Source organism: Leopardus geoffroyi, chromosome D1 (genome assembly GCF_018350155.1).
Source record: "Leopardus geoffroyi isolate Oge1 chromosome D1, O.geoffroyi_Oge1_pat1.0, whole genome shotgun sequence".
In the NCBI taxonomy this organism is placed as follows: Eukaryota; Metazoa; Chordata; class Mammalia; order Carnivora; family Felidae; genus Leopardus; species Leopardus geoffroyi.
In genome coordinates, this window is record NC_059329.1 from 85,905,015 (window position 1) to 85,932,245 (window position 27,231).

The following is a 27,231-nucleotide window of genomic DNA, read 5'->3' on the forward strand; positions in this document are numbered from 1 at the left end:
ATTGGTCCATGACCCTACACCCACTTCGACTTTCTTTTCATAGGTAAGTCAGGTCAAGTTCATGTTTCTTCAGATGACAAAAAGACTCTCTAATCCTTCCTGATTTAGAGATTCATACACACAGTGTACAGGAAGTAGATCAGAATCTTAAGTTGCAGCTTACAATTTTAAATTGCTCACCCTACAGTTTTAACTGTTAAGGAGACAAATCTCTCTGTTGGCACTTCAGGTGTGTTTAGTGGGGATGCAGGCACTACCTGTGTCAAACTAAATGATTCCTACGCTATCTTCCAATAGTTATGAAAATTCTAATGCAAGAGGAAAGCATTCATATATGTAGGTTAGCACTACAATGGCTTATAATGCCAACAGTTTAACTTACAATTTTCAACTGTCTTATAACATGCATACCTACTTTTACATGTTATTCCTCTTTTCCAATTCTAATTTTAGGCAGATGATACTTTAGTAGAGTGAGAATGCTTTTATGGACTAACATTAAGTGAGTCACTGAAACCCACAGAATTTTAATTACCTAAAGTGGGAACTTAACTTCATTTAGAACCTCATTTAGACACTTATTTCAAAAGACATTTCAACATATTCCACCTCGTCAACAGCAGCTTTCCAGCAGAGCACTGTATCAGATTAGGAGGCCACATGACACTCGGAATATACTCTCTACCATTAGAGATACAGTCTGCTTCAGGTGCTGACGCTGAACAGCAGCATTACAATTTCAGTCTTCTTAATTTCTTTCTCCCAATTCCTTTTAGGCAACCTTAAAGTAGAAAGGTCTCATATGACTTTCAGATAAACATACATAAATATTTCCATTTTACTGAATTGCATAACTGCCTCCCTCGATTCACATCAATGGCACTGGTTTTCCAACTCTGAGTGGTTAAAATATATTTAGGTGAGCAAAACACAGTTTCAAGAAGACTTGTTACTCTTTCAGCACAAATGCTAATCTTCATATGTATATGAATATATATTCAAACATACATAAGATAAAAAACATTTCTACAAAATAAAATTCTATAAACTACATCTTACTGTTAAAATAAGATTAAATTATTCTGAAAATGTCCAGAGAACCCATCAGAAAATGCTTAAGTTGTGGAGGCCTCAAAGATGGTTATTTAATGTTAATATCAGAAGAAAAACACCTCAGAATTGTAAACAATAAGTCAAATTTATCTTCAGAATTGTGTTAGCTATAGGATGAAAAAGTCACGTCATCTCCGCAGTGAACTTCACTTTAGCAAAAGAGTAAACATATTTCCTCCACATCAGCTGCAATCAAGGCATTAGCAGTATGCCACGATTGATTATCCCGGGACCCGTTGCTGAGAAATGGATGTGTAGCACAGGTTTTTATCACTATAGTCTGCAAAAAGCAAGTCTCTTACTTAGATATCCTAGTTGTAATAAGTGACATTATTAGGTAGTTCTTCTAGTTAAATGACATAAGGATTTAGTGTATCAGCAGCTTATAATAAACAAGCCCTTTCAATCTGATGATTCCTTTCCCTCCACATAAGTACTTTTTGTGTTTATAATACAAGTGGTAATAGAAGACCATATGGTTGTGACTTTTAGCTAAAGTAAATGACATTTAAACAAACAGAAAAACAGCATTAAGATATTCAAGGATTTGAACTATGACCTAAATACACAGTACACAGTAAGGGGCTATTAGTGTTAACTTTATACAGTGACCATTTTCTAACACTGTCCAAATAGTGAGTTTTTCAGTTTGCTGATCAGTTTTTCAGAAATATTTTCCAATACACTGTAAAACAGCTTTATCACTGGCATATTACCCCATTTACAACTTCTCCTTTTAAAAACAGTACCCCACCAATATATCCTGAGAACATTTAATCAGTTCTTTCTGAAATATAAAATTGTTTTCTATTGCTTACATCTCTCTCAATAACAATAATGATGTTGTTATTAACATATATATAATTTTTTTTAAAGGCAAGAAATACTACATTCCTTAGTCACCTAACATACTACTGTTTGGTGAACATTTCACCTTTTGTGTATAACACTGGGATCTGTGGTAGCAAGAACAAAAAAGTTTTAAATAGCCTTATATTTTGATAGGTTAATAATAGATTAAAACATAATTTTTCTAATAAGTATAGATATGTTTGCTTTAACAAAAATAAAAGATTGTGATGCTCTAATTACAGGAATATACTGAAATCCCCATAATCACAGATCTACTAATATGTCCATTTAATACAGTGGCTGCTATGGTTGAGAAACTATAAAGTTGTAATTACATGAAAGATTTAAAAATGATTCATAATATAGTGAACAGCCAATGCGAAGCAGAAGTTTACACTTAAAGCAACAATTTACCAATTACAGGTAACAACTTTACCCATCGTTAATCTGCCAACCAGTAAAAGGATCAAAAGAACAGAATACTTATATAGTAGTTAATACGTGCAAAAAGCACACGAATTTCTACTGAAATGTAGAAAACTGTCGTGACCATATGGCCTAATTAGCAGGCACTGCATGTTGCTAGGGCAATTTAGTCTTTACCTAACAAAACTACCACAGCATTTCTGGGGCAACAAACCTTCCCTTAGAAGGTCCAGGGTACCTCATCTACCATTCCTTTAGAAGACTTAGTCTAGACCACATTCAGAGTATTCCAGACCAATAAGTCAATTCAGAGCCAGGTGAATTTTTAGTTTGCTTAATAAAAGGGCTGAAAAATGTCACTGATTCCAAAAGTAAGTCACTTGGGGAAAGAAACATTTAATCGGCACTCTGCTGTCCTGCTACAAAGTAACAAGGACATCCTAATATTTTCTACAACTTTCATCTGGAATCCTGGAAGGTGGTCAGGTAGCCTGTGGAACTAGCTTACCTTTCAAAACATCTATGAAGACTACAATAACCACAGATTGCCAGTTTCTCAGTATTATATGGTTTACTGAGCTACAGGAACACCTACCTTACCTGAAAAATAGTAACAACATGCACTTAGGCGCAAGTTTGCAGCAGAAACTAAAGGAAATTGAGGAGTAGAACAGAAATTAGAAGAAAACATGGTTGGAACCTAAACATATACACGTTTGTCCACCCTTCAAGTATTTTTAAAGTACCTACCAGATGTTCTATCAAAGTTCATGTGCTAGGAAATCAGCTGTGGTCAAAACAAATCTTTGCCATGAAAAACCTTATATTCTAAAGCAAGAGTCAGCAAACTTCTTCTGTAAAGGGCAGATAGTAAACAGCTTAAGCTTTGCAGGCCATATCGTCTCTGTTACAACTACTCAACTCTGCTCGTGCAGTGAAAGCAGCCACAGACAATATGTAAACAAATGAGAGTGCCTGTATTCTAATTAGACCTTTAACCACAAGTACAGGCAGCAGGAAGAATGATCTTACAGGGTCTCCAGGATATTGTAAGGCCTAGACTTTTCTTATGAGTGAAATGTGAGGTCACTTGGGTCTTTGAGGAAAAGACTAACATTATTACACTTAACAAGCACCATTATTAAAAAGGATCATTTCAGAGTCTGTGTAGAGAATAATCAGTGATGGTAATCAGTGATGGTGTAGGGAGGCAAGAAAATGGGAAAGGTAAAAGCAGAAAGCAGTCTGAAGTTATTCCAAGAAAACAAGATATGAATTTGTCTTACACCCCAATGGTAGCAGCATTTGCTAAATGCTTCTACTTCCAACTAAATTATTTTTGGCAAATTAGTGGCTTTTAACTTCAAACTCAGGAATTCCTGTAGTATGGAAAGGCAAGTTATTCAAGAATGTTTGAGCTGAGTATAATATGTTTCTTTTCAAAGTCACAAATTAAGCTCATATCCTAGTAGCCAATGCTCAGCCCATAACCCAAGAAAAGCATTTTTGGCCTCAACACCACTGAAATGAGCAAAACCCACTCCAACAGTACCTGATAGGGACTGCTCAGTTTCCAAAAGCTTAATGCAAAAAAATAAATCATGGTTTGTAAGTGTTGCTGCCACATGGACTTTTAGAACTCTGGAATGAATAAAATGGTTCCACATCACTTAACCAATGATCTGTTTATATTCGTTTTTGCCAACTTACGAACAATGCTATTTCTTTCATATGCTAAACTCTAAGTTGTAGGTTCCAAATGACAATTTTGGTGTTTTGCTTTCTGAAGCACCTACTTAGGAGAATTTTTTTTTTTTTTTTTATTGCCTGGAATTCACAACATATTTAATATTCATCATCTTTACCAAGCAACTCAATCAAGATCTGAATAGAAATGTCTTCATCATAAACAACAATGATTTTTCTAAGAGGTTACATAGGTAAGGGAAAGAAACCGATCTCATAATATACAGCACCAGTGTGCCACAGAGATAGCTAAAAAAGGAACACTCTAGAGGGGGAGATCCTGCAAAGGTTTGGATATCTCTTTAGAGTGCTCCAAACTTGGATGAATTTTTGTTATAAATCACCTTGATTAATGGAACACATTTGCTAAAGTGGTTCTGTAATAACTATACAATTCTACTTGCTTGAAAAGCCCAGCTTAGAAAAACTGGTGGAGGCAGGGAAGCCTTCAAAAAAATCAGTGGCGGGGGCGTCTGGGTGGCTCAGTCAGTTAAGTATCCTGCTTCAGCTCCGGTCATGATCTCACTGTCTGTGAATTTGAGCCCCGCGATGGGCTCTGTGCTGACTGCTCGAAGCCTGGAGCCTGCTTCGGATTCTGTGTCTCCCACTTGCACTCTGTCTCTCAAAAATAAATAACCATTAAAAAAAAAAAAAAAAAGATTAAAAAAAAAAAAAATCAGTGGCTTCTCTTTCAGGACCAATATTGCCCCTGATCAAAAATAGTCCTCTTTTTTAAAAAAAATATTGAAGACAAATACATTTAAGGGAAGTACAATTTGATGAGATAAGAGTATAATAATAATCAGTAGAAGATATTTTGGGAGAAGTAGTAGTAGCATGGTAAGGAGTACAATTTTGGATGCAGCCAGGGGATGTGTTTGAATTCCAACTGTCTCTCACTGTTTGAAACTGGGCAATCTATTTAACCTCCCTGTTGTCCAGTTTTCTCATCTGTCAAATACTACTACTACCTATCTTATTGGGTTGCTGTTTGGTTGATTAAATAAATTAAGCCTTGTAAAGAGTTTCAACAGTATCTGGTACAGAGTAAATACATAACAAGTGTTAGCTAATAGTACTACAATTATGTCTGTCACTTATAAATGTCAAACCAAAGTGAACAAAATATACCTAGAACAATATGGCAGCGCCCTCTAATTTATCGATTCATAGACAATAAAAATTCGATGAATGTATTTCCTTATACAGAATATTCAAAAAATTTACATCTTACAGTGCTCTGATTATTTGCTCAGATTACTTAGCAACGATCTAATCCCCTGATGTTCTTCCTCTAATAACTCTTAAGAAGAAAACACCAACAATTGTATGATGTTTAAGTACACAGAGAGTAGATGCCATCATGTATATGTTTTGTTCTTCTGTCTACTGGCAAAATTATTTCTGGTCTCAACTATATTCTTGTTGCTAAAACAACTTAAAGGTGACTAGAATGTTTATGAAATGTTAACACTCATATGAAGATGAAACATTATGCAAAATTCTGACATTTTTAAATGAAGTATAAAAGGATACCAAGTCCATGATGAAGGTCATAGAAAAAAATAGGTTATCTGATAATATGCTATCATCTTCAACATTATTATTACTATCAGCTAACAATTACTAGTATGTTTAGCATTGTGGTAATAAACATCAAAAACATTTGCACTGCTGAATCATAGTGCATTATGGGTGGTACATAAATAATAGATTTAATAATCTACTGATCAAACTTACAAGGCAATCAAAGGCTATTATAGTTAAAAATAAATACACAATGACCAAGACAATTTAACTCTTAATTATTTTTTTATATTGGGAATGAAGATAGTTAACAGTAAAGTTAGTCAACAGCTGTACCAGCTACATCAATAATTTGAGGGTGACACAGAGTATTTTTAAGAAAGTAAAAAATTAAGTTATAACACTAAAGTAAGAAAACACATGTTCAGTAAAGAAAAGACCACCCTCCCCTGCCATAAGCTCTGTCACAGCAGCTGGGTGATTGGTGAGAGGAGCTAACATTACACCTGCTCCTCACTCTTCCATTCTGCTGCTCTTGCTCTCTTTTTCTAACTGGATAATCAAGTTGATTAGACTAAGGCATATACAATTTCTATTCTAAAAATTTAAATCAGATTTAAAAAGACTAAACTACAGACTTTGATTTTACCAGACTTGCCACTAACAAGTCAGTGGAAAAATTTTCTAAGCCAGGATCCTAGATGCGATTTAGCTGGGATTTCTCCTTTGTCTTCTCCAATCGATGACAATTCTTGTCTTTCATGACTTTGACATTTATATATATATATATATATATATATATATATTTTAAACGTCTATTTATTTATTTTTGAGGGAGAGAGAGCATGAGCAGGGGAGGGGCAGAGAGAAAGGGAGACACAGAATCTGAAGCAGGCTCCAGGCTCTGAGCTGTCAGCATAGAGCCCAACGCGGGCTTCAACCAACGAACCGTGAGATCATGACCTGAGCCAAAGTCGGATGCTTAACCGACTGAGCCACCCAGGTGTCCCATGACTTTGACGTTTTTTAAGAGTATTAGTCAGTTATGTTGCAGAATGACACTCAGGGTTTGTCTGATGCTTTCTCATGATTAGACAGAGGTTACACTTTCTTCTGCAAAAATACCACAAAAGTGATGTGCCCTTCTCAGTGCTTCACTTCAGGAACTACATGATGTTGATATGCCCTTTTATTGGTGAAGTTAACCTTGATCACTCAATTAAGTGGTGCCTTCCAGTTTCCCCTTTTCGAGCTACTATTTGTCCCTTTGTAATAAATGTCTTGAAGGAGATACTTTGAGACTATGCAAATAAGTTATTTTTCTCAAACTTTTGCCCAATATTTTAACAATCATTGGTGAATCATGCCTGCAACAATTATTATTGAGGTATTTATGTAGGGCTTTAAAGGGAACTAAAATATATAAAATATAATGGCCAAGTTGTTCTTAATACATATATTTTTTAAAATGTTTGCTTATTTTTGAGAGAGAGTGCACATGGGGGAGGGGCAGAGAGAGAGGGGTACAGAGGAACCGGAGGGGGCTCTTTGCTGACAGCAGAGTGCCCAATGCAGAGCTTGAAACCATGAACCATGAGATCATGATCTGAGCCAAAGTCAGATGTTCAACCAACTGAGCCACCCAGGCGTCCCTTGATACAAACATATTTAAATTCTACTGAATGCAGCATTTTAACTTATATTCAAAATTTGAAAAAAAAAGTTATTTTCTTTTGTCAGTGTGTTCAGTTAATGCTAATCAATGAATAACATAATTAAAATGTTACTTACATAACTATGGCTTTTAAAGAAATCTGATGGACTATTGGTGAGGATTTTGTCTCCTTCCAAACCAATTACTCTTTTACAAATGTTTGATTTTGGATCACTTGGGCTTTTTGCAATCACAATGTCACCTCTGAGGGGAAAAAAAGTCAAAGAAAGGTCAGTGTTATTTATTAAGCATAAACACATGGACGGACCCTTACAACTTAAAGCCAACACTGTTTATCCTCTCACATACTGACCCTCTCATACATTTACCAGCTTTGTGATTGTTTTATGGGTCAGAATACAACAAGAGTAGTGGAAGCTATTAGAAGATTTTAAAATTTCTGGTAATTCCGTAAGAATTACCTCCTTGCACTGTACCTACTATATATTACTTCCATATCCAAATTTTTAGAACCAAAACTATATAAAAGCAATTCCACGTAAGTATCACCAAATTAACTACATTAATTTTACTGCCCAGCCGGTAGTATTGACTCTAGAGCACATAAAAATATAGAAATAGCAGAAATATTTCCCTAGAGCTCAAAGAACTGAAGAATTACAATATATATAAACAACCCAGATAATTTACAGTATAGTCAGACTTATTTTTGAGGGATAATATCAGAAGATACAACCAAATAAAATGCTAAAAGCTGCCCAAACACATACTACAAAAAATAAATTGGAGTACCAAACATATATAACCAATATGGGTATGATTACTTATCAAAGGCACGATTCATGGAAGAAATAACAATATATGTTAGAAAAATATGAAAGATCTTTAAAAGTGGAAATGAAGGAGACAAAATGGAGGAAGGAGACAAAATAAGGCTAACACCCCAACCAAACAGAACACAATTCTCTTTCTGCAAAAAATTAGTAGTAAGTGAATTCTGTTGACTAACTCACATATTTGAAAGGATTTAATATATTTACTTATTGTTTGTACACAGTTGCGGAAATAATTTGATGTTAGTTATAATAAAAGGTGCACATATCAAAATAGCAAAAGCTATAAAAATAAAGGGAAGATGATAGTCAAATCAGAAACCTAGTTATTGTTATATACATAAGTATTAATATGAGTTCTAAACTTTTTGGTAGCCAAGTCAAAAATGAAATTCTGATTAATTACACTGGAATCATTAGCTAACAAAAATAAAGTTTAGTTTGGGAAGTAAGACATAATTGTCTTAAATAACCAAATCAAAGAGGAATGAATATACAGGAAGGATTCTTATGTAAGGTTATAAAAGACGCCTTCTTCATCAGAAATTTTACAGTAATAGTATTCACTGGAACAATAATTTCTTGGAGTTGAAAGCTATTAAAATACTAAATTCTAGAGGCGCCTGGATGGCTCAGTCAGTCAAGCATCCAACTCCTGATTTCAGCTCAGGTCATAATCCCAGGGTCACAAGATTGAGCCTTGCGTCAGGCCCCACGCTGAGTATGGAGCCTGCTTAAGATTCTTTATCTCTCCCTCTGCCCCCTCCCCACCCTTGTACTCTCTCTCTCTCAAAAAATAAATAAAAATAAAACATTAAATTCTATAATTTGCAGGTAATATAAGGCAGCCCTTTCTCTGAAATGGGAAAAACTAGTCTCTTTTCAACCAACTGGAACCATACCAATGGAACTTTCAGATGAATAAGTTTGCAAAGATTGTAACATACTAAACAAAGGTGATTTTGGCTAGCTTTGGGGAAATAAAATGTTTTCTGTGGATGTTTTATTCAGTTTACGTTTTAAAAAAAATAATCAATATGACCCTTAAATTCTGTACTTGAATGGCAACATAAAAATCATAATTCAGTCAAGGTGTTTTTACAGAAACCAATATTAATGCAGATTATACTTTTCGTGGTCTAACTATAGAGCTTACAAACTACAAAATAGTTTTTCCTTGGATTCTCAACTCTTTCAAATAGGCTGTTTAAAGGAACTTAACAGAAGTAAGGTTTAAATTTTCCTTTCACATTTATAGTTATAAACATCCTGATTAACCTACTAAATTGTAAGCTTTTGAAAAAGACCAATATTTTATTCATCTTAACATTCTCTATAATATACTGCATATGTTATAAGTTAGGTGCTCATTAACTATTTGGTGAAAGAATAAATAGTAATAAGAGACTGTGATTATTATAAATATGAGTGTTCTGTGCATTTAACTGAAAAGAGATTCATGTGCTTTAAATACTAGTTATGCAGACTTTTATTTTGCCTAAATGGATGGCTATTCTAGCTTTAGAAACAGGCAGCTAGCTGAAGGATCTCTTGCCAAGTGTCCGAGATTCCCCTAAAATCTCAGAGTTCTGTGCTGTAGGCGCAGAATACTCAGGAGAGTAATATTTTTAAAGTTGAAGTTACCAACCAACTCCCTTGGTTGTAAAAGTTATTTGGTATATCTCATATAAATGCCAGATTTTGAGCTGCCCTTTAACCTAATGGGCCTCTTGAATGAATAGAATACAAAATGAAACCTCCAAAGAATCTTAATTAACTTACTGAATGTAGTTATTTGTATTACCCATCTGAATGCAAAGAGTATCTATTAAAAAAAAGATAATATTGAGCTATTCATTCAAAATCTATTTAGCCAACAAGTTCAGCTTCTTGTTAAAGATGCTCAAGGACTAGGAGAGTAAAATCATCTCATTAGCATGTAAAACAGCAGTTTATCTTCATGCTACAGTGATGCTAGGTCTCTAATTAATCCAAAGACTGTATGAAGTGCTTTGGATATAAGGTAAAAAGGAAAGAAAGCTAGAACACAACCCCTGTAATGCAAGTCTTATTTTATAACCCCATATCTATCAATTTGGTATCTTAAAGTTGTTATGAGTAAAAGATGTGAAGGAGAATTTAACCTAGACACCATAGTAGAGTATAGAGCTTGACCAAGAGATAACTTCAAGTTCTGTACAGAATCTAAGATGGTAAAAGATCAGTAAATGTAAAGAATACTTTTTACACTTATTCTTGATGATTTTTCAGTAATGTGAAACAGATTATAGAAAAGGCCAACAATGAAAGAGGAGTGCTTAAACCTTCTTATGCCATAAGCTAAATAACAACTCAAATGAGTCAAATTTGTAGTTTATGGAGAAGAAAAGCTAGTATTTATTTTTTAATAATTGTGAAAAACTAATGAACCCAAAATTTTAGGGAATCAGAGAAGTGCCCTTTAGAAAATACATTAAATTACTGGGGGCACCTGGGTAGCTCAGTCAGTTGAGCGTCCAACTTTGGGTCAGGTCATGATCTCATGGTTCATGAGTTCAAGCCCCGTGTTGGCCTCTGTGCTGACAGCTCAGAGCCTGGAGCCTGCTTTACATTCTGTGTTTCCCTCTCTCTCTCTGCCCCTCCCCACTTGCACTCTCTTTCTCTCTCTCTCAAAAATAAAAATTAAAAAGAAAAAAGAAAATACATTAAATTACTAATACTTGACATTCATTCAGAAGGAATAATACGTAGTTAAGCAGAATAAACAGTATCATAGGACTGGAAACACCACTCAGAATTGGGTTTTTATAAATTTAGTGGGAAACAGTATTTGTCAAGGAGTTTTTCAACCTAATTAACCAGGAGACTCATACTAGATGAGATTCCTGGTTCCCAGGTATATACAGTGCTATAGTCGAAGAATCATCAAGTGCTCATCATAAGCTATGAAGAATAAAACAGTCATCAAAAGAAATTCAGGATTATTTCAAATATTTAAAAAGCAATCATTGGTTTGTATATGTAATGTAGTTCCTAAGTCCCTAGGTTCTTCACTCAAAACACTGCAGGGCCCTCTCTCCCCCCAAAAAAGTAAAGTGGGCTTGACTGTACATTATAAAATGGGCTGCTATTCTATTTTAGCCACTAATGCAAGGAACAGTGACCCAGAAGACTGCATGTTTACAGAAACTATTAAATTTCTCAAACTGAGAGAAAATATTTGAATCAAAATTTTAACTAGATGGTCATTAATTTGGTTATTTACAGAAGAGTTTTTAAAAATAAAGTTAAGAAACTGCAGAAAAGACACAATGTGAATGCATGTTTTCACCATAACTTTAATGTATCTATGACAGAAATTTACCTTTGGATACCATAGAAATGTCGACTAAGATTTTCTGCAAAGACAACATCTGAATTTTGGATTGTAGGCTCCATTGATGGTCCAGAACACTGAAAAGAGAGGTAATTTTTTAATTTGAATGGAAACCCTTTTTTATATAACATAAATCATCTGAGCAGGCTTATAAGAAAGAAATTCAAACAAATGTTCTTCAAGCTTGGCTGATGATTCATAAGTTGGCACCTCCCAGGTAAGTTCAACTCTACAGAGTGGCCACCAAGTCTGGAAACACAGGTAAGTATATTAAAAATGGCTGAGTGAGAAAACATTGTAATACGTGAATAACATATGTTTCCATTTTGACCATCCTGTATAATGTAAGCTCCATGAGGTCAGGGACTTTATCACTCACATTCCTAAGCTATATAATCAATACCAAAAACATGCTTTGGCATAAAGCTGATAGTCAATAAATATTTGTTGAATAAATGATTTATTTGCTTTCTTGCTATTATCAAATACCCAGTGCCTATGATGGTAATTTATTAAGTAGTATCATACTATTCTCAAAACGTTCATGCCTTGAGTTCTCTTCTAAGAGAATAGCTTACTCATTTGATGAGGTTGCAATTTGTATTTTCTACTGAAAAATAGTGGCATAATGAGATGCACTTTAAAGATGGTCTATTAGTAGGAGTTAAAACAATAATCTTCATGTATACCTGAGAATGGTAATAAATGATCAATGCCACTTAAAATATCTAAATACACCAGTCTCCATTGACTTCACTTATGCATAGATGAAACTTTTTACTCTAAACTTTTTACCGAGGCAGAAATAACAAAGAACAAAATGAAAGTTTATATATGCTACCTCTGTAGCCCACTGGAAGTACCAATGTAAATTAAAAAAATCAAAGAGGGGACTTCTAGTTAAGTATGTTTATTTGCATTTCTCCAACTAAACTTGAGGTTGTAGGACTGTGAATCTGTTAAAACAACATACCACCAACAACACCCACTCACTGGGTTTTGTAGATTCCAAAGTACTACTTGTAGATTCCAAATCTACTTATTAACTATGGAACTTGGAGCAAGTTACTTAAGCTTACTGAGCCTCAGTTTTTTCTTATGTACGATGGATTTCTATCTAATAAGTATCTCACAGAGTAGAAAAGATTAAATGAGTTAGTAAATATAAAACCTCAAACATCACTGGAACACAGTAAGTAGCATTCAATAAATGATAAAAACTATTATTATTAGATTATTAGTAGGGCCCCTCTCAGAAACAGAATACAGAACCTTATTTGAAGTAATGTTACTTAATTTTATATTAATGCCAATTCCAACATTCTCTTACAACCCCAAATTTAGAAAGATTTTATGCTTTAATAGTCCCATTTTATTAAATAACTTCCATTAAATAACTTCCATTAAAATAAAGAAAAAACACATTTTCCTTCATTAAAAAAGTATATATTTAAAATTATTATTTTCTTGTATGTAAAAACTTACCATGACAACACCACCAACATATTCAAAAGCACAATGAGCTATACAGCCATACTGGATAGTATAGCCAACAAGTCGAAAGGTTTTTCCCAGAACACCACGAAGCATAGTTCTATGCAGACTCTGCCACCATTGGCCTGATGGTAAATTTCAAAAAGTTTCATGATCAATACTATTTAAAAACACTTAAGAAATAGTTCTATTGTAAAATATTTACAATCAGTCAGAATGTAGTAAATACCTAATACAGTTTGGTGCAGAAAAGCAAGAGCTTATTTTCATTTGTCCTAATGCTATTTTAAATGACAAGTTATGACACTTAATACTTTTATTTCTGAACAGAGATTATATTCAAATAATATCACTGGTTTATATATGAATTAGATAACTAGTAGACTCTAAATTTGTCTCCTTTCATGCTTTGTTTCTTTTCTTCGTGTTAAGATAGATACCTAAGAAAAAATATTAACTCTTTCAAAGTACTAATAACAGTTTCCATATTGTTACCTGCTACACTGTATCAGTTCTTGCCTAACAGGATATAAAAGAGAAAGCACTAGAATAGGTATATGGAAATACAAGTATCACACTGATATTTTCATTAACTTGTGTGATCTTCAATGACTTATTTAACCACTCTGGGCCTGGAAATAATAATAACTCATAGGACAGTTCTGAGAATTGAATTCAATAACATGCCAAAGTGCTTTGTAAATTATAAAGTTATATTCAGTTGTCAGCTATTAACTACTGATACAATGATCACATGAATACTATGAAAAACATAAAGACCATATATTTTTTTAAGCTACAAAAAAAATTTTTTTAATGTTTATTTTTGAGAGAGAGAGAGAGAGAGAGAGAGACAGCGTGCGAGCAAGGGAGAGGCAGAGAGAGAGGGAGACACAGAATCTGAAGCAAACACCAAGCTCTGACTTTTCAGCACAGAGCCCGACACAAGGCTCAAACTCACAAACCATGAGATCATGACCTGAGCTGAAATCAGACCCAACTGAATGAGCCACCAAGGCATCCCAAAGCTACAAAAATTTAAAAATATTATCCATCTAAAATATTCTTAGTATCTTTCCCTTCCTTTCTATTTACCTATTACAACTGTTTCTTAACTAATGGCCTATGGTTTAGGCCTAGGCTACAATCATTGCTCTCAGATTAAATTTACTAAAACACATCAATAATATATAAGTAACATTTGCTCAATACTTACTACAGTATTTACAAATTAACCTCTGTAGATATTATTATCATCATCACTTTATAGATAAAAAAAGGGAGCCTAAGTGTAGAGAACTTATATGCTCAACATCACAAAGATGGAAAATGATAGAGTTAAGAACTTAATTATGTTACACTGACTCCTGTATTACTCTCCTGCTCCCATAACATCAATGGCTCTCTATCAGATGAAATACAGATTACTTAGACTCATTTCCAGGATCCATGACAGATGGCTCCCACCCTGTCCTCAGTTTCTAACCTGATCTTCCCTGATACTCCTACATGACCTGACTACTCAATTATACTGGTCTGTTCTTCAAGGAAACTTTACCAGTAAACACTTATTTATGCCAACACCCATGCTTGGAGTATTCTTCATGATATCCATCATCTATCTAATGTGCAACTCTTCTCCAAATGCTCTCAACAGGCAAGATTTTCTTTCTCTTCAGGGTTCCCATGGGCCTTTTTATACACATACACACACACACATACACACACACACACACACACAAACCACTGAGAGCACTATTTCTAAAGTTGATCTGTTTGAATTTGTATCCTGGTTCTACCATATTTTAGTTGTGTGACCTCCATGAGGTTATTATGCCTCTATAAAGCAGACTTTATATCAATACCTGTCTAAGAGAGTTAGTGATTACACGTGATCAGACACGTAGTCTGTAGCAGAGTATTTCAATAAATGCTAGTATGCTAGTTACTGTATCGTTCACTTGGCAATCTACTCTATATACTCTATAACCTCCTAACATTAGTTGTATTTTCAAGTTTCTTATCTTTAAATAAGATAATAGAATTTTATAGCCTACAGCGTAGGGCTGTATCTTTTATTAGTGTTATATTACTTACTAGTGTTCATCCACCTATTAAACATTTACCATGCCTCCTCCTCTAACAAGTTTTCCTTGGCACCATCCCAAGAAATGTAACTCATGCTTTGTGTCACTCACCTTCCTTAGGCATACACTGATTATAATGCTTACCACACTATACTGTTTACATCTTTCCCCTTATTATAGTACATTTGTTTATGTCTGCGGGTAGTGACTGTGTATTGTTCACCTCTGAATCCTCAGGTCCTACCAAAGAGGACAGTAAACAGAAGACTTATCTGAGGAAATTAATGAATGAATTTTGAATCCGATCTCCTCTACCATTCACATCTTCATCATTATAGAATAGTTAACAACGTTCAAAATGATTATCAGAAGACCACTGAGATTTTTGGTTAATGGAGAGACATGCAAATGCCATATTCACTGAAGAAAGAAATTGTCAGTAACATATTAAAAAGTCTTCTCATTAAATCATTGAGGTAATGTGAAAAATAACTCTTCCCATCAGGAGAAATAAGGAATCTGGCTTACAGTTATAACTGATGCACTTTAAAAAATAGCCATTTCTAGAGTTCAAAAAATAAAAAGTGCTATTTAAAGATAAAAACACTCTATGACTGAAGTTCTATTAATTCAAACAGACTATGAAGAGGAAAAATGAAATACTAATAGAATACATTTTGTCTATAAAATTAATTAGGTTGTCTGAGCACTACTTTGCTCCAAATATAAGATTAGGGAAAAGTGGGATAAATCCTGTAGCTTAGCTCTGAAAATCTGATTTATGATAAAAAATCCTAAAAGTAGTGAAGTGTATATTACATTTTAAAATGAAAATAAAAATGGGCCTACCTGATATTAGAAAGGGGATGTATTATTAAACAAGAGGAAACATACGGCACTTACCAAAAAGCTATTGGTAATACAGGTGAAAGATGAAATTAGAGGGTAAATCACTTAGCAATCTGCCAAAATTTAAATCATTTGGATTATGCAATAGAATCCACTTGGTTAAAAAACATACGCAAAAGTACTGAGACGCTATACAGTGGTTCTGATTCACTGAGAAGGCTTGTTATTAACTCACATTCAGAAGTAATTGGGGCCATAAAGGCTTTTTTATGACTCGGACAATGCCCAACTCCAAATACAATGTTTGTAATGGAACTATCTCATAAAATAATAAAATTAATAGATGAGAGTGATCCAAAGAAAGAAGTTAACAGACCCTGTTTCTTCCCTATAGGTATTAGCAACAGAATGGAGCCTGAAGTGTCTAAAATTACTTTGGTTATTAGTCTATTAAGGGGAAAAAGAGCGATGAAGCTATTTCGAGAGAAATCTGAGGATAAAAGACTATGTGGCCTTGTATTTTAAAAGTGCACTGAAAAGCACTGTTGAGGAATATTGAAATTGAGAATAAGAGCTGATGGATTTTTTAAAGAGTAATCTCAGAGCAGAAAGTAGCATTCATAAAAAACACAAATAAGCCACACACTGCTAGCACTCAGTAGCCTTTCTAGCAAAAAGGATTAAGACAGAGGTTCCAAATCTCTGCTTTACATAGTTATTTCAAAGGTCTATGTATCTGTAAGTGAATACATGCTCTGGATAACTTTTGCTTGTCCCTTCAGATTTACTCTCCACCCTTTTCCATGTGCCCTTGGAAAACTGACCTATATAAACTACATCAAGGCACTCCTGTACCCAGTAACTGAACTCCAGTAGGAAGTCAGAGGAAGGAAGAGTTATGTCTTTTCTTGCCTCCTTACCTGTGGACTCTTCTCAGCCTGGCTATGTTTGGACCAAAGGTCGCTGAATCTCCAAAGGCAGTCTGCTATACAGTAATCTCTCTCCTAGGTTCCTATGACCCTTCCTTTACCTAGTCCCTTCGAGCTTAGGAATGAAAACAGATTGACTGATGGCTGGTTCCTGTGCTATCCATGGTGATTCTCCCATACCCTGCACACACCTCTGTAATTAGTTTCTGTAAATAAACCTTCCTTACATTATCCAACTTTGAGTGTGTCAGCTGTTTTCCATAGGTGTCCTGGTGATACAATATACCTACCATTTGTTAAAATAACAACTCAGGTGGGGGGATGGGCTAAAAGGGTGATGGGCATTGAAGAGGGCACTTGTTGGGATGAGCACCAGATGTTATATGTAAGTGATGAATCACTAAATTCTACTCCTGAAACCAGTATTATCCTATATGTTGACTAACTTCAATTTAAATTAAAAGAAGAATGTTAGCTTCCAAAAAAATAAATAAAAATATTAAAAAAAAAAACTCATCATGTAGAATTTTACAATATTTGATGTTAATGAAGGAATTCTCATAAACAGGCATTTGTAAAACACTGCTGATGGGTATGCAAAATAGACAACCCCTAAAAAGAGGAATGTGGCTATCGTAATGGCATATACATTTTACTCTCTGACCAACCATCCCACTTTCAAGAATTATCCAGCTCCAAGATTCAAACACCATGTGCACAAGATTCTTTATATTAGCATTACTGAAATAGCAAAAGCAGAAACAAACCAAATACACATCCATAGAAAACAGTTAACTGAATTACAGAACACCACACAAAGGAATTCTATACACCCATGGTGGTGGGGGGGGGGGGTGGTGGGAGGGGAGAGAGTTCTGTGAGCTAATAATAAATGATTTCTAGGATAAACTGCTTTTTAAAAAAAGCAAGGTACAAAAAAGTAAATAGAGTAATTTATCATTTCTGGAAAAAGGGAAAATAATTTTTTATCAAAGAGAAAGAAAATAATGAAAATGGTAACATTTATAAATGGAGTAGGTGAGAACAGTGTGAAAGGGATAAGGGTGAGTATACCTCTGTATACAGTTCTGAGGCAAATGCTTCATTTACACTGTTAAAAAAAATAGAAGCAAAAAAAAAAAAATGAAAAAAGGGAATTGTAAAATTGAAAACAACAAGAAAGATAAGCCTGTCTGTATACTCAAAATGCTAACACTACCAAACAGAAAAACTAAGGTAAAAAAAAAAAATTTGCAAATGAAATCTTAAACTCTTAGTAGGTCTGTTGTTGTTGTTTCTTTTATGTGTATTTCAGATAATACAAATGAGCAAACATTAAATTATTGGAAGCAAGATTCTCAATGTTAGAGAGAAAGAAGCAAGAAATATGGAATAAAGGGTTAGGAAGGTGTTGGCAGTATCAAAACAAAATTTTTAAATTTATTTATCCTCAGAGAGAGAGCACGTGTGAGTAGGGGAAGGGGTAGAGAGAAGGAGAGAGAGAATTCCAAGCAGGCTCCTCACTGCCAGCTCAACATAGGGCTCGAACTCACAAACCATGAGATCATGACCTAAGCCAAAATCAATGATACGTAACCAAATGAGCAATCCTCATGTCCCAAAACAAACTTATTTAAATAAAGAAGTGTGTGTGTGTGTGTGTGTGTGTGTGTGTGTGTGTGGTCTGTCTGCCTGCCTATATTAAATATCATCCTAGCTCAGAACACTGAAAAGACCACTAGAAAGAAGCAACGACACTGTAGTAGTAATGAGCACACGTAGCATGCAGATTTTTGGTCTCCAAATCATTCCACAGTAGGAGAAACAGTTTAGGGCAGAACAACCTTGTGCCAGAAAGCAAGCATGTGTTCAAAGACAAACGGAGGCATAGGAACCACTTTAAAGGGTCTCTCACTGGCCAAATTTGGGATTTAAAAAAAAAAAAAAAAGTTAACACAGATAGATGATACATTAGATTTAAAATGAAATCTATTGAGTACATACTAATTTTTTTTAAATAGATGTATGTGTTGGAGATAAGAAAAGCTCTTTATCAAAAAATAGCAGCTAATAAATATAGAGGGAATTAATAGAACTACCACCAATATAATAATTGATTCAGCCAAAGGTCATTAATAGATGCTAAAAATTACTGGGTGAAAGGTTGTTGGTAAACAGGATATATGCAAAGTATTCAAGTAAATAATTTATTATTCACAAAATACCTTTACACAAAGAGATCTGGTAAACATCTTAACTGAGCAAATTTAGCTGCATAAATAAAAGTATAAACTGATATTATGTAGCTTCCTGACACAATGCAAAGACAAGTACATCATCATGAGTGCACTTTTCTTGCCAAAAATGTGTAACCTAAATCTACTTATGAATAATCAGACATATCCATTCCATACATCCATTGTGGTCATTGTACAAGACAACAACTTGACCAATTAAAAAAATAGAAGTTTAATAAGAGAAAAAAATTAAGAAGACTACCATTTAAGTTACAATAAGGACATGATAATCAAATACTGTATGAAATCCTTAACTGGACCCTGGAATATAAGAAAGAAAAAAAAGCAATAAAAAATATTATGGGGATAACAGGAAATTTGAACATGGTTTGTAAATCAAATATATCATTGTTTCAATATTAAATTTCTTTTTTTAATTTTTAAAGTTTATTTATTTTCAGATAGACAAGAGAACACAGCAGGTTAGGGACAGAGAAAAGGGAGACAAAGAATCCCAAGCAGGCTCAGTTCTGTCAGTGCAGACAGAGCCTGAGTCGGGGCTCAAACTCACGAACCACGAGATCCTGACCTGAGCCAAAATCAAGAGTGGGACATGCCACCCAGGTGCCCTCAGTGTCAAATTTCTTAACAATATCGTGACTATGCAGGAGAAATGATCTTGTTTGTAGGAGAGAAACACTGATTTAGACATGTTATGTGTATAACTTTCATATCGTTTACTTCTACTACTGAAACAGAGAAGATAAATACAGAGAAGTTTATACACAGACACACATATACACACATAAATATTTACATATACACACATACATGTATATGTATATATACAGAGGAACAGAGAAAACTAATGTAGCAAAATGTTCATTGTAAATCCAGATGGAGTGTAAATGAATGTGCACAGCACTACTTTTTTCTCCCAATTTTATTACAGAATATAACTTTTTGAAAAAGCACTTGGGGGAAAAGGATATCCTCACAGTCATTCAATCATTCAACAAATATTTACTGAGCTTCTACGATATGCCAGATACTGCAAGCAGCCCTGGAAATACAATAGTGAACATGATGCCTGTCCTTGTATAGCTTATAGTTTATGGGATTGATGTCACAAACATACAGAGTAAAGAAATAAACACATAAATATATTAAATAATTTCCAAAAGAGAAACTAGGGTAAAGTGATAAAGACTGATGGGTGGGGCATATATTCTTTAGGACGAATTAGGAAAGATTTTTCCAAGGAAATACCACTAAAGTTGGGTTCTGAAAAATAAGAAAATAACAATGGAAAGGACAGGAAGAATTTTATGGGCAGAAAACATAGCATGCATGTGCTTTAAAAAAATAAAAGAAGGGGGGGCGCCTGGGTGGCGCAGTCGGTTAAGCGTCCGACTTCAGCCAGGTCACGATCTCGCGGTCCGTGAGTTCGAGCCCCGCGTCGGGCTCTGGACTGATGGCTCAGAGCCTGGAGCCTGTTTCCGATTCTGTGTCTCCCTCTCTCTCTGCCCCTCCCCCGTTCATGCTCTGTCTCTGTCCCAAAAATAAATAAACGTTGAAAAAAAAAAAAAATTAAAAAATAAAAGAAGGCTGGAGCACTATGTGGAGGACATAAAATGAGAATAAAGAGATAGGCAAGATTATTTACAGTCTTCCAGAATTTGGGATTTTATTCTAAGACTAATGGGAAGCCACTGAAGGATCTTAATTAAACAGAAGAGTAACATAATTTGATTTTCAATTTAATATCACTCATTGTGATGTAGAGGAAGAACTGCAATGAGGGCAGAAATAAACATGCTGACAGGGCAGTTAGGCTGGACCAACTACAGTGGTGGCAGTGGAAATGGAGAGAAAGGAATGGATTGGAGAAATTTAAGAGGCAAAATAAATGGCAAGGAAAAAGAATCAGGATGACCCTCAAGTTTCTGGACTGAGTAACTGGGTAAATGGAGGTCTATCCACAGGGTTTCATTCATACCCATATTTGGAACAGAAAACAGAGTCCAGTTTGGGCCATGTTAAATTTGATATATTCATGATATATTCAAGGGGGTGTGTATGAGATGAGCCCTGGAGTTCAAAGCAAGTTTCACACATGAGAAGTCTTGGAAAAATAAGCCCTATCACAGTGAGGACTGCATTCTACTACAAACAAGAGAAAACCAGAATAATAGGAACTTTATAAAGGAAGGGATTTATTTTCTAACAAGATTAGCTACTACATCCAAGTTATAAGCAGAAAAAAATTATTAAGAGTTTACTCCTTACTAATTTGTTGTCTTTTTATCCAGGAAAATAAACCACATTCATTCCATCTACATCTAACTAGTCAAGACTATGTAACTAAAGGGTGTTAGGAGAAAACTGCCATTTTCTTTGTTAAGTGTTGTAGCACTATTTTACCTTTAAAAATCATCTGAGTATTATCTGAAAAAAATTAAAACTTTTTAATAAGTATGAAAGGGAGATGTGGAAAAGGAGACAACAAAAATAGTCAACTCTTTTAAACATTTTGGCTATGCAGGCAAGCTAGACAGTAGAGCAGGGTTTTTCATCTACTAACACGTGGGGCCAGACAGGTCCTTGCTGTGGGCGGCTATCTTAGGCATTGTAGGATTTTAGCAGCATTTCTGGCCTCTAGATACCAGTAATATCCCCTTCCCCAGTTGTGACAAACTAAAATGTTTCTAGACATTGCCAAATGTTCCCTGGGGTGCAAAACCACCCTCAGCTGAAAGCCCCTGCAGCAGAGTAAGAGAAAGAATGTGGCATTGAGCAGGTTTTTTAAAACATAAAGAAACATAGTGGCATGCTTGACAGCCAATGGTAAGAATCCCACAGGGAAAGAGGCTAATGATGAGGTGCAAGTACTAATGAGAGAGGGGAAAAGGGAGAGAGGAAAAATAGACGATTGAATATTGAAGAAAGGAGGCAAGAGGAGGACTTCAATGCCAGTTTTGACAGAATGGTTTATACCACATTAACCTTCTTGGGGAAAACAATAAAACAGCTACAAAATCTGAATAAAATATACAAAATAGCTGTTTCGATGCATTAGGCAGCAGTCTAGGCAAGATGTGAGGGGCTAGGATCTATGAATGAACGGAAGAACATAAGGCAAGCTCCACATTCACCTGGCCTTTTCTCTGAGAGTGGTAGCCAATTCGCAGCACAGGAAAATAAGAGTTTTAGCAGAAAGTAGCAGTCTCACTTAGCCAAGAAAGTAGATGGCACATAAGGGTCAAGCTACAAACAGGAAGGAACCACAAGGCTCCGCTAAACTGCCACTGAGCAGAGTGTGAGTTCCAGAATACCAGCAGAAAGCAGTAAATAAAAGGCTAGAAACCTAAGCAAAGCTGTCAGCCACCACAGAAAACCACACCATGTGAGGGAGACAGGGGCTGGACTTGAAGACCCTCCAAGGTTGGCCATGTTAGTTAGGACTACAGTGAGGTTACCACTGGGTGTGAGGGCAAACTGAAATAGATCAGCCTTACCAAAGAATACAACCAACCCAAGACAGGATTAAAGTAACCTATTCATACACTATCTACCTGCAGAGGAAAAACAAAAGTAAAAGGTTTAATTTTCATAGAGCACATAGAGCACATAGAGTTTATTTAGAACTCCTATAATATTTTTTTTATAACCTCGGAGTAGAAGGCCTTCTTTAAAAAAAATTGATATATAATACACATACCATTAAATTCACTAAGGTACAAAATTCAGTGGTTTTAGTTTATCCACAGGGTTTTGGTTGTTTTTTGTTTTGTTTTGTTTTCCTTTTTTTCCCCCCAAGCCTACTCAACACTGTCAGCACAGAACCTGATGCAGGGCTCGAACTCACACCGTGAGATCATGACCTGAGCCTAAATCAAGAGTCAGATGCTTAACTTAATGAGCACCCAGGCACCCCATCCACAAGGTTTTTAGTGTATCCAAAGGGTTTTAGTATATCCATCACCATTACCTAATTCCAGAATATTTTCATCTTCTCAAGACAACAAACAAAACCCCAAACCAAAACCCTATACCCATTAGCAGTCACACTCTCCATTCCTTCCCCGCTTCCTTCTAGCTCCTGGCAACCATGTGTCTATGGATTTGCTTATTCTAGACATTCCATACAAATGGAATCATACAATAAGCAGAATTTTTTTATTGGCTTCTTTTACCTGGCATAATGTTTCCAAGGTTCATAAATGTTGTAGCATGCATTAGCACATTATTCCTTTTTATGGCTGTCAATATTTCAATGCACAGATACAACATTTTTGTTTATCCTTTATCAGTTGATGGACATCTGGGTTGTTTTCACTTTTTAGTTATTATAAAGAATGTGCTATGAACATTTGTGTACAGGTTTTGTGGGGTTTTCAATTCTCTTGGATATATATCTAGGAGTAGAATTGATGAGTTACATGAAAATGATGTTTAACTTTTTGAGGAACTGTCAAACCATTTTCCAAAGTGGCTGTACCATTTTATATTTTCACATACACAGCAATATATAAGGGTTCCAAATTCCCTACATTCTTGCCAATGCCACTTGTTACTGTCTATGTCTTCACTAGAGCCACCCTAGTGAGAGTAAAGAAATATTTCATTGTGACTTTGGCATTTTCTAATAACCAATGAACAGCTTTTTCATGTGCTTAATGGATATTTACATATCTTCTTTGGGGAAATGTCTATTCAATCCCCTGACAGTTTTTAAAATTGGGTTATTACAATTTTTAATTTAGTTCAATAATTATAAACATGCTAGAAAATAGGACCAAGTGACTGCATTCAATCAAAGCAGGTTATAAAATAGAACAAAATAACTGAAAGCCAACAGAAAAAAATACACAACAGAAAAAACAGGTGATTCAGATATTAACATGAAAATAACTATGATTAACATTCAAAACAATGGGGGAAAAGAAGGTGAAGTTGAGCAGAGAATAAAATCTATTAAAAATCAAATGAGGAGAGCCTGGATGGGTCAGTCAGTTAAGTATCTGACTCTTGATTTTGGCTCAGGTCATGATCTCAGGGTTGGTTCGTGAGATCAAGACTCGCATTGGACTCTGTGCGGACAGTGAGGAGCCTGCTTGGGATTCTTTCTCTCCCTCTCTCTCTCTGCTCCCTCACTTAAGTACACGTGCACACACACACTCTCTCAAAATAAATAAAAACATTTTTTTTAATCAAATGAAAATTCTACACAACACAAAACCACAGAATAAAATAAATAAAATTTAAAGCTCATTACGTTTATTAGCAGGTTAGACTCAACCTAACAGAAGACAAATGAACTAGAAAGCAGGTTGAGAGAAAGTAATCAGACTGAAGCACAGAGAGGAAAACAGGTGGACAATACAGGAAACAAATATAGTCAGAGATCTAAAGGAAAAGAGAATAGGACAGAAGAAATATTTTGAAGAAACACTGGTAGAGAGCTTTCCAAAACTGATAAAGGACATTAACTCACAAATTTAAGGAATTTAGTAAACGCTACACAATATAAATACAAAAGAAACAAACAAAACGCATCGAGGCCCAGTACGGTAAAATTACTGAAATTAAGGCAATGAGAAGGCAAAACTGTGAAGACAGTAAAAGGATTAGTTGTTTCCAGGAATTGGGAGGAGGGATGAATAGGCAGATAACAGAGGATTTAGCGCTATGAAAATTCTATAGTATTGTAATGATGGATACAAGTCATTATACATTTGCCCAAGCCCAGAGAAGTAACATTAAGAATAAGACCAAGAATAAACTGTACTGTACCCCATGAACTTTAAATGATCATGATGTGTCAATGTAGGTTCATCAACTATAACAGATATACTCTGGAGGGGGATGTTGGTAATGGGCATGTCCTATGCATGTGTTGGGGCAGGTAGTACACGGGAAATCTCTGTACCTTCCCCTCAATTTTGCTGTAAACCCTAAACTGCTCTAAAAAACTACTCTGAAAAAAAAAGACAATGAGAAAACTTTGAAAGTGGTCAGAATTACAGACTACCTTATTTTCAAATGAAGAATTCTGTCTGCTCAACAGAATGGAATGGAATGGAATGGCTAACTTTTTATGAGAAAAATGGAAACCAGAAAAAAAATGCAATATCATCTTTAAAGTGCTGAAATTACCAATCTGTAAATCTAGAATCAGTGAAAAATCCCTTAAAATCTGGAGAAAACTAAAAAACACTTTCAGAAAACAAACTTTGAGAAATTTTTTTGCTAGTGGATCTGTAATAAAATACATACTAAAGGAGTAATTCAGGCAAAAACAAAATGAAACACGCAAAAGCAAGATGGTACAAAGAAAACTCAAGAGTACATTTGGATAAAGATAATGAAAACATTTAAACAACAACAACAATGTTTTTAGGGCTGTAAGACAATTTGAAGTATTACTTTCATAAGTAATAGCACAAAAAGTAGAAGGGACTTAAATGAAGTTAAAATAAGTTTTTGCACAGTTCTGAAAGTGTGACAGTGGTATTTGAGTTAATAAAAAGCCAAAAATTTGTGTTATATAATATAAAGAATAAAAATATTTATAAAATGTTTTCTTAAAAAGGGATTATATAACTAGTAAGTTAATACAAGAAAAAAAGATTTGAGTGAGGAATAATACTTTGATTCCAAAAGAAGACAAGACAGGAGAAATAAAACAGAGGACAAAAACACAAAACTAATAGAAAGATGGTAGACTTACTTCAAAAATATTGTCCATTAAATCTCAAAGAATTTGCCAATTAAAAGATGAAGATTGTCAGATTAGATTTAAAAAAAAAAAAAACACATTTCCTAGTCACAAACTTTAAATATTACACCACAGAAATTATGAAAGTGAAAGAAATTCCATTCAGAGTCACCATTTATTTATATCAATTTGAAAACAAACAGGCTTTAAGGTGGTACTACAGACAAAAAGAAATATTTCACAAGAATAAAAGTATTTTAAGAATTCAAAAGATCAAAAATCATGCAAAGTATATTTTCTGAAGTATTTAACAGGAGAGTTAAATTAGAAATCAATAACAAAAAGATCATTGAGCATCTGCAAATGTTTGGAACTTAAAGAACATACATCTTTAAAAATTCCCATTTTTTACTGAACAATAAGAAAAATATGACACATACAAACTTGTGGGGGCTATCTACAGCAGTAAGAAGAAAACTTATGGCTTTTAACAAATAAGATAAAAAAGGATGAAAATTAATGACCTAAGCTTTTATCTGAAAAAGACTGAAAAAGAGGCACAGATTAAAACCAAAAAACATGAAGAAAAAATAACACAAATCAATGATAAAAAGCAAACATGCAATAGCAAAATTCAATGAAATCAAAAGCTGGTTGTTTAACAAAATTAGTTAAAACTGATAAACCCCAGCAAATCTGATTAAGGAAAAAACAGGGTGAGAGAGAACCCAAATTACCAGTATAAGGATTAAAAAAGTCAACACAAGAGATCTGACAAACACTAAAGATCATAAAAGGACATTATAAAAAACTTTAGCCTAAAAACTCTAACATTTTAAATTAAGTTAAATTTAATTCATACAATTTATCAAGACTGAAGAGAAGAAATTAAAAATCTGGAGCGCCTGGGTGGCTCAAGAGGTTAAGCCTCGGATTCTTGATTTCAACTCTGGTCATGACCTCGTGTCTCATAAGTCCCAGCCTGCATAGGGATCTGCACTGACAGCTCGGAGCCAACTTGGGTTTCTGTCTCCCAGCCTGCCTCTCCCCCACTTGCTCTCTCTCTTTCTCTCAAAAAAAAAAAAAAAAAATCTGGATACTTCCTATCAGATATACAAGAAATTTAATCTGTATTTAAAAATACTGCTACAAAGAAAAATCTAGGCCCAGATGGTTTCACTGTTATCAGTGAATATTCTTCCAAACATTTAAGGAAGAAATAACATCAACCATAAACTCTGTCAGTAAATAGAAAATGAAGGAATACTTCCCATCTGGTTTTATGCAGTCAGTATAACCTGGATACCAAAACTTGACAAAAGCGTAACAGGAAAGGAAAATTACAAAACAAATTGTCTCATCGACA

The 27,231-nt window shown here is 34.6% G+C and overlaps 1 protein-coding gene across 10 annotated transcripts in view; it reads right to left on the minus strand.

Moving 5' to 3' along the window:
- The window catches only part of IMMP1L (inner mitochondrial membrane peptidase subunit 1), an 81,774-nt gene that overhangs the window by 13,223 nt on the left and 41,320 nt on the right, over window positions 1-27,231 (minus strand). For all 10 annotated transcript variants that reach the window (XM_045484864.1, XM_045484869.1, XM_045484868.1 and 7 more), the window contains 3 exons: window positions 13,034-13,167; window positions 11,537-11,625; window positions 7,456-7,582 (listed from right to left, as the gene is read on the minus strand). In XM_045484864.1, coding sequence (XP_045340820.1) covers window positions 7,456-7,582; window positions 11,537-11,625; window positions 13,034-13,138 — 321 coding nt within the window. In that variant the 5' untranslated portion in view covers window positions 13,139-13,167. The remainder of the gene's footprint in view (window positions 1-7,455; window positions 7,583-11,536; window positions 11,626-13,033; window positions 13,168-27,231) is intronic.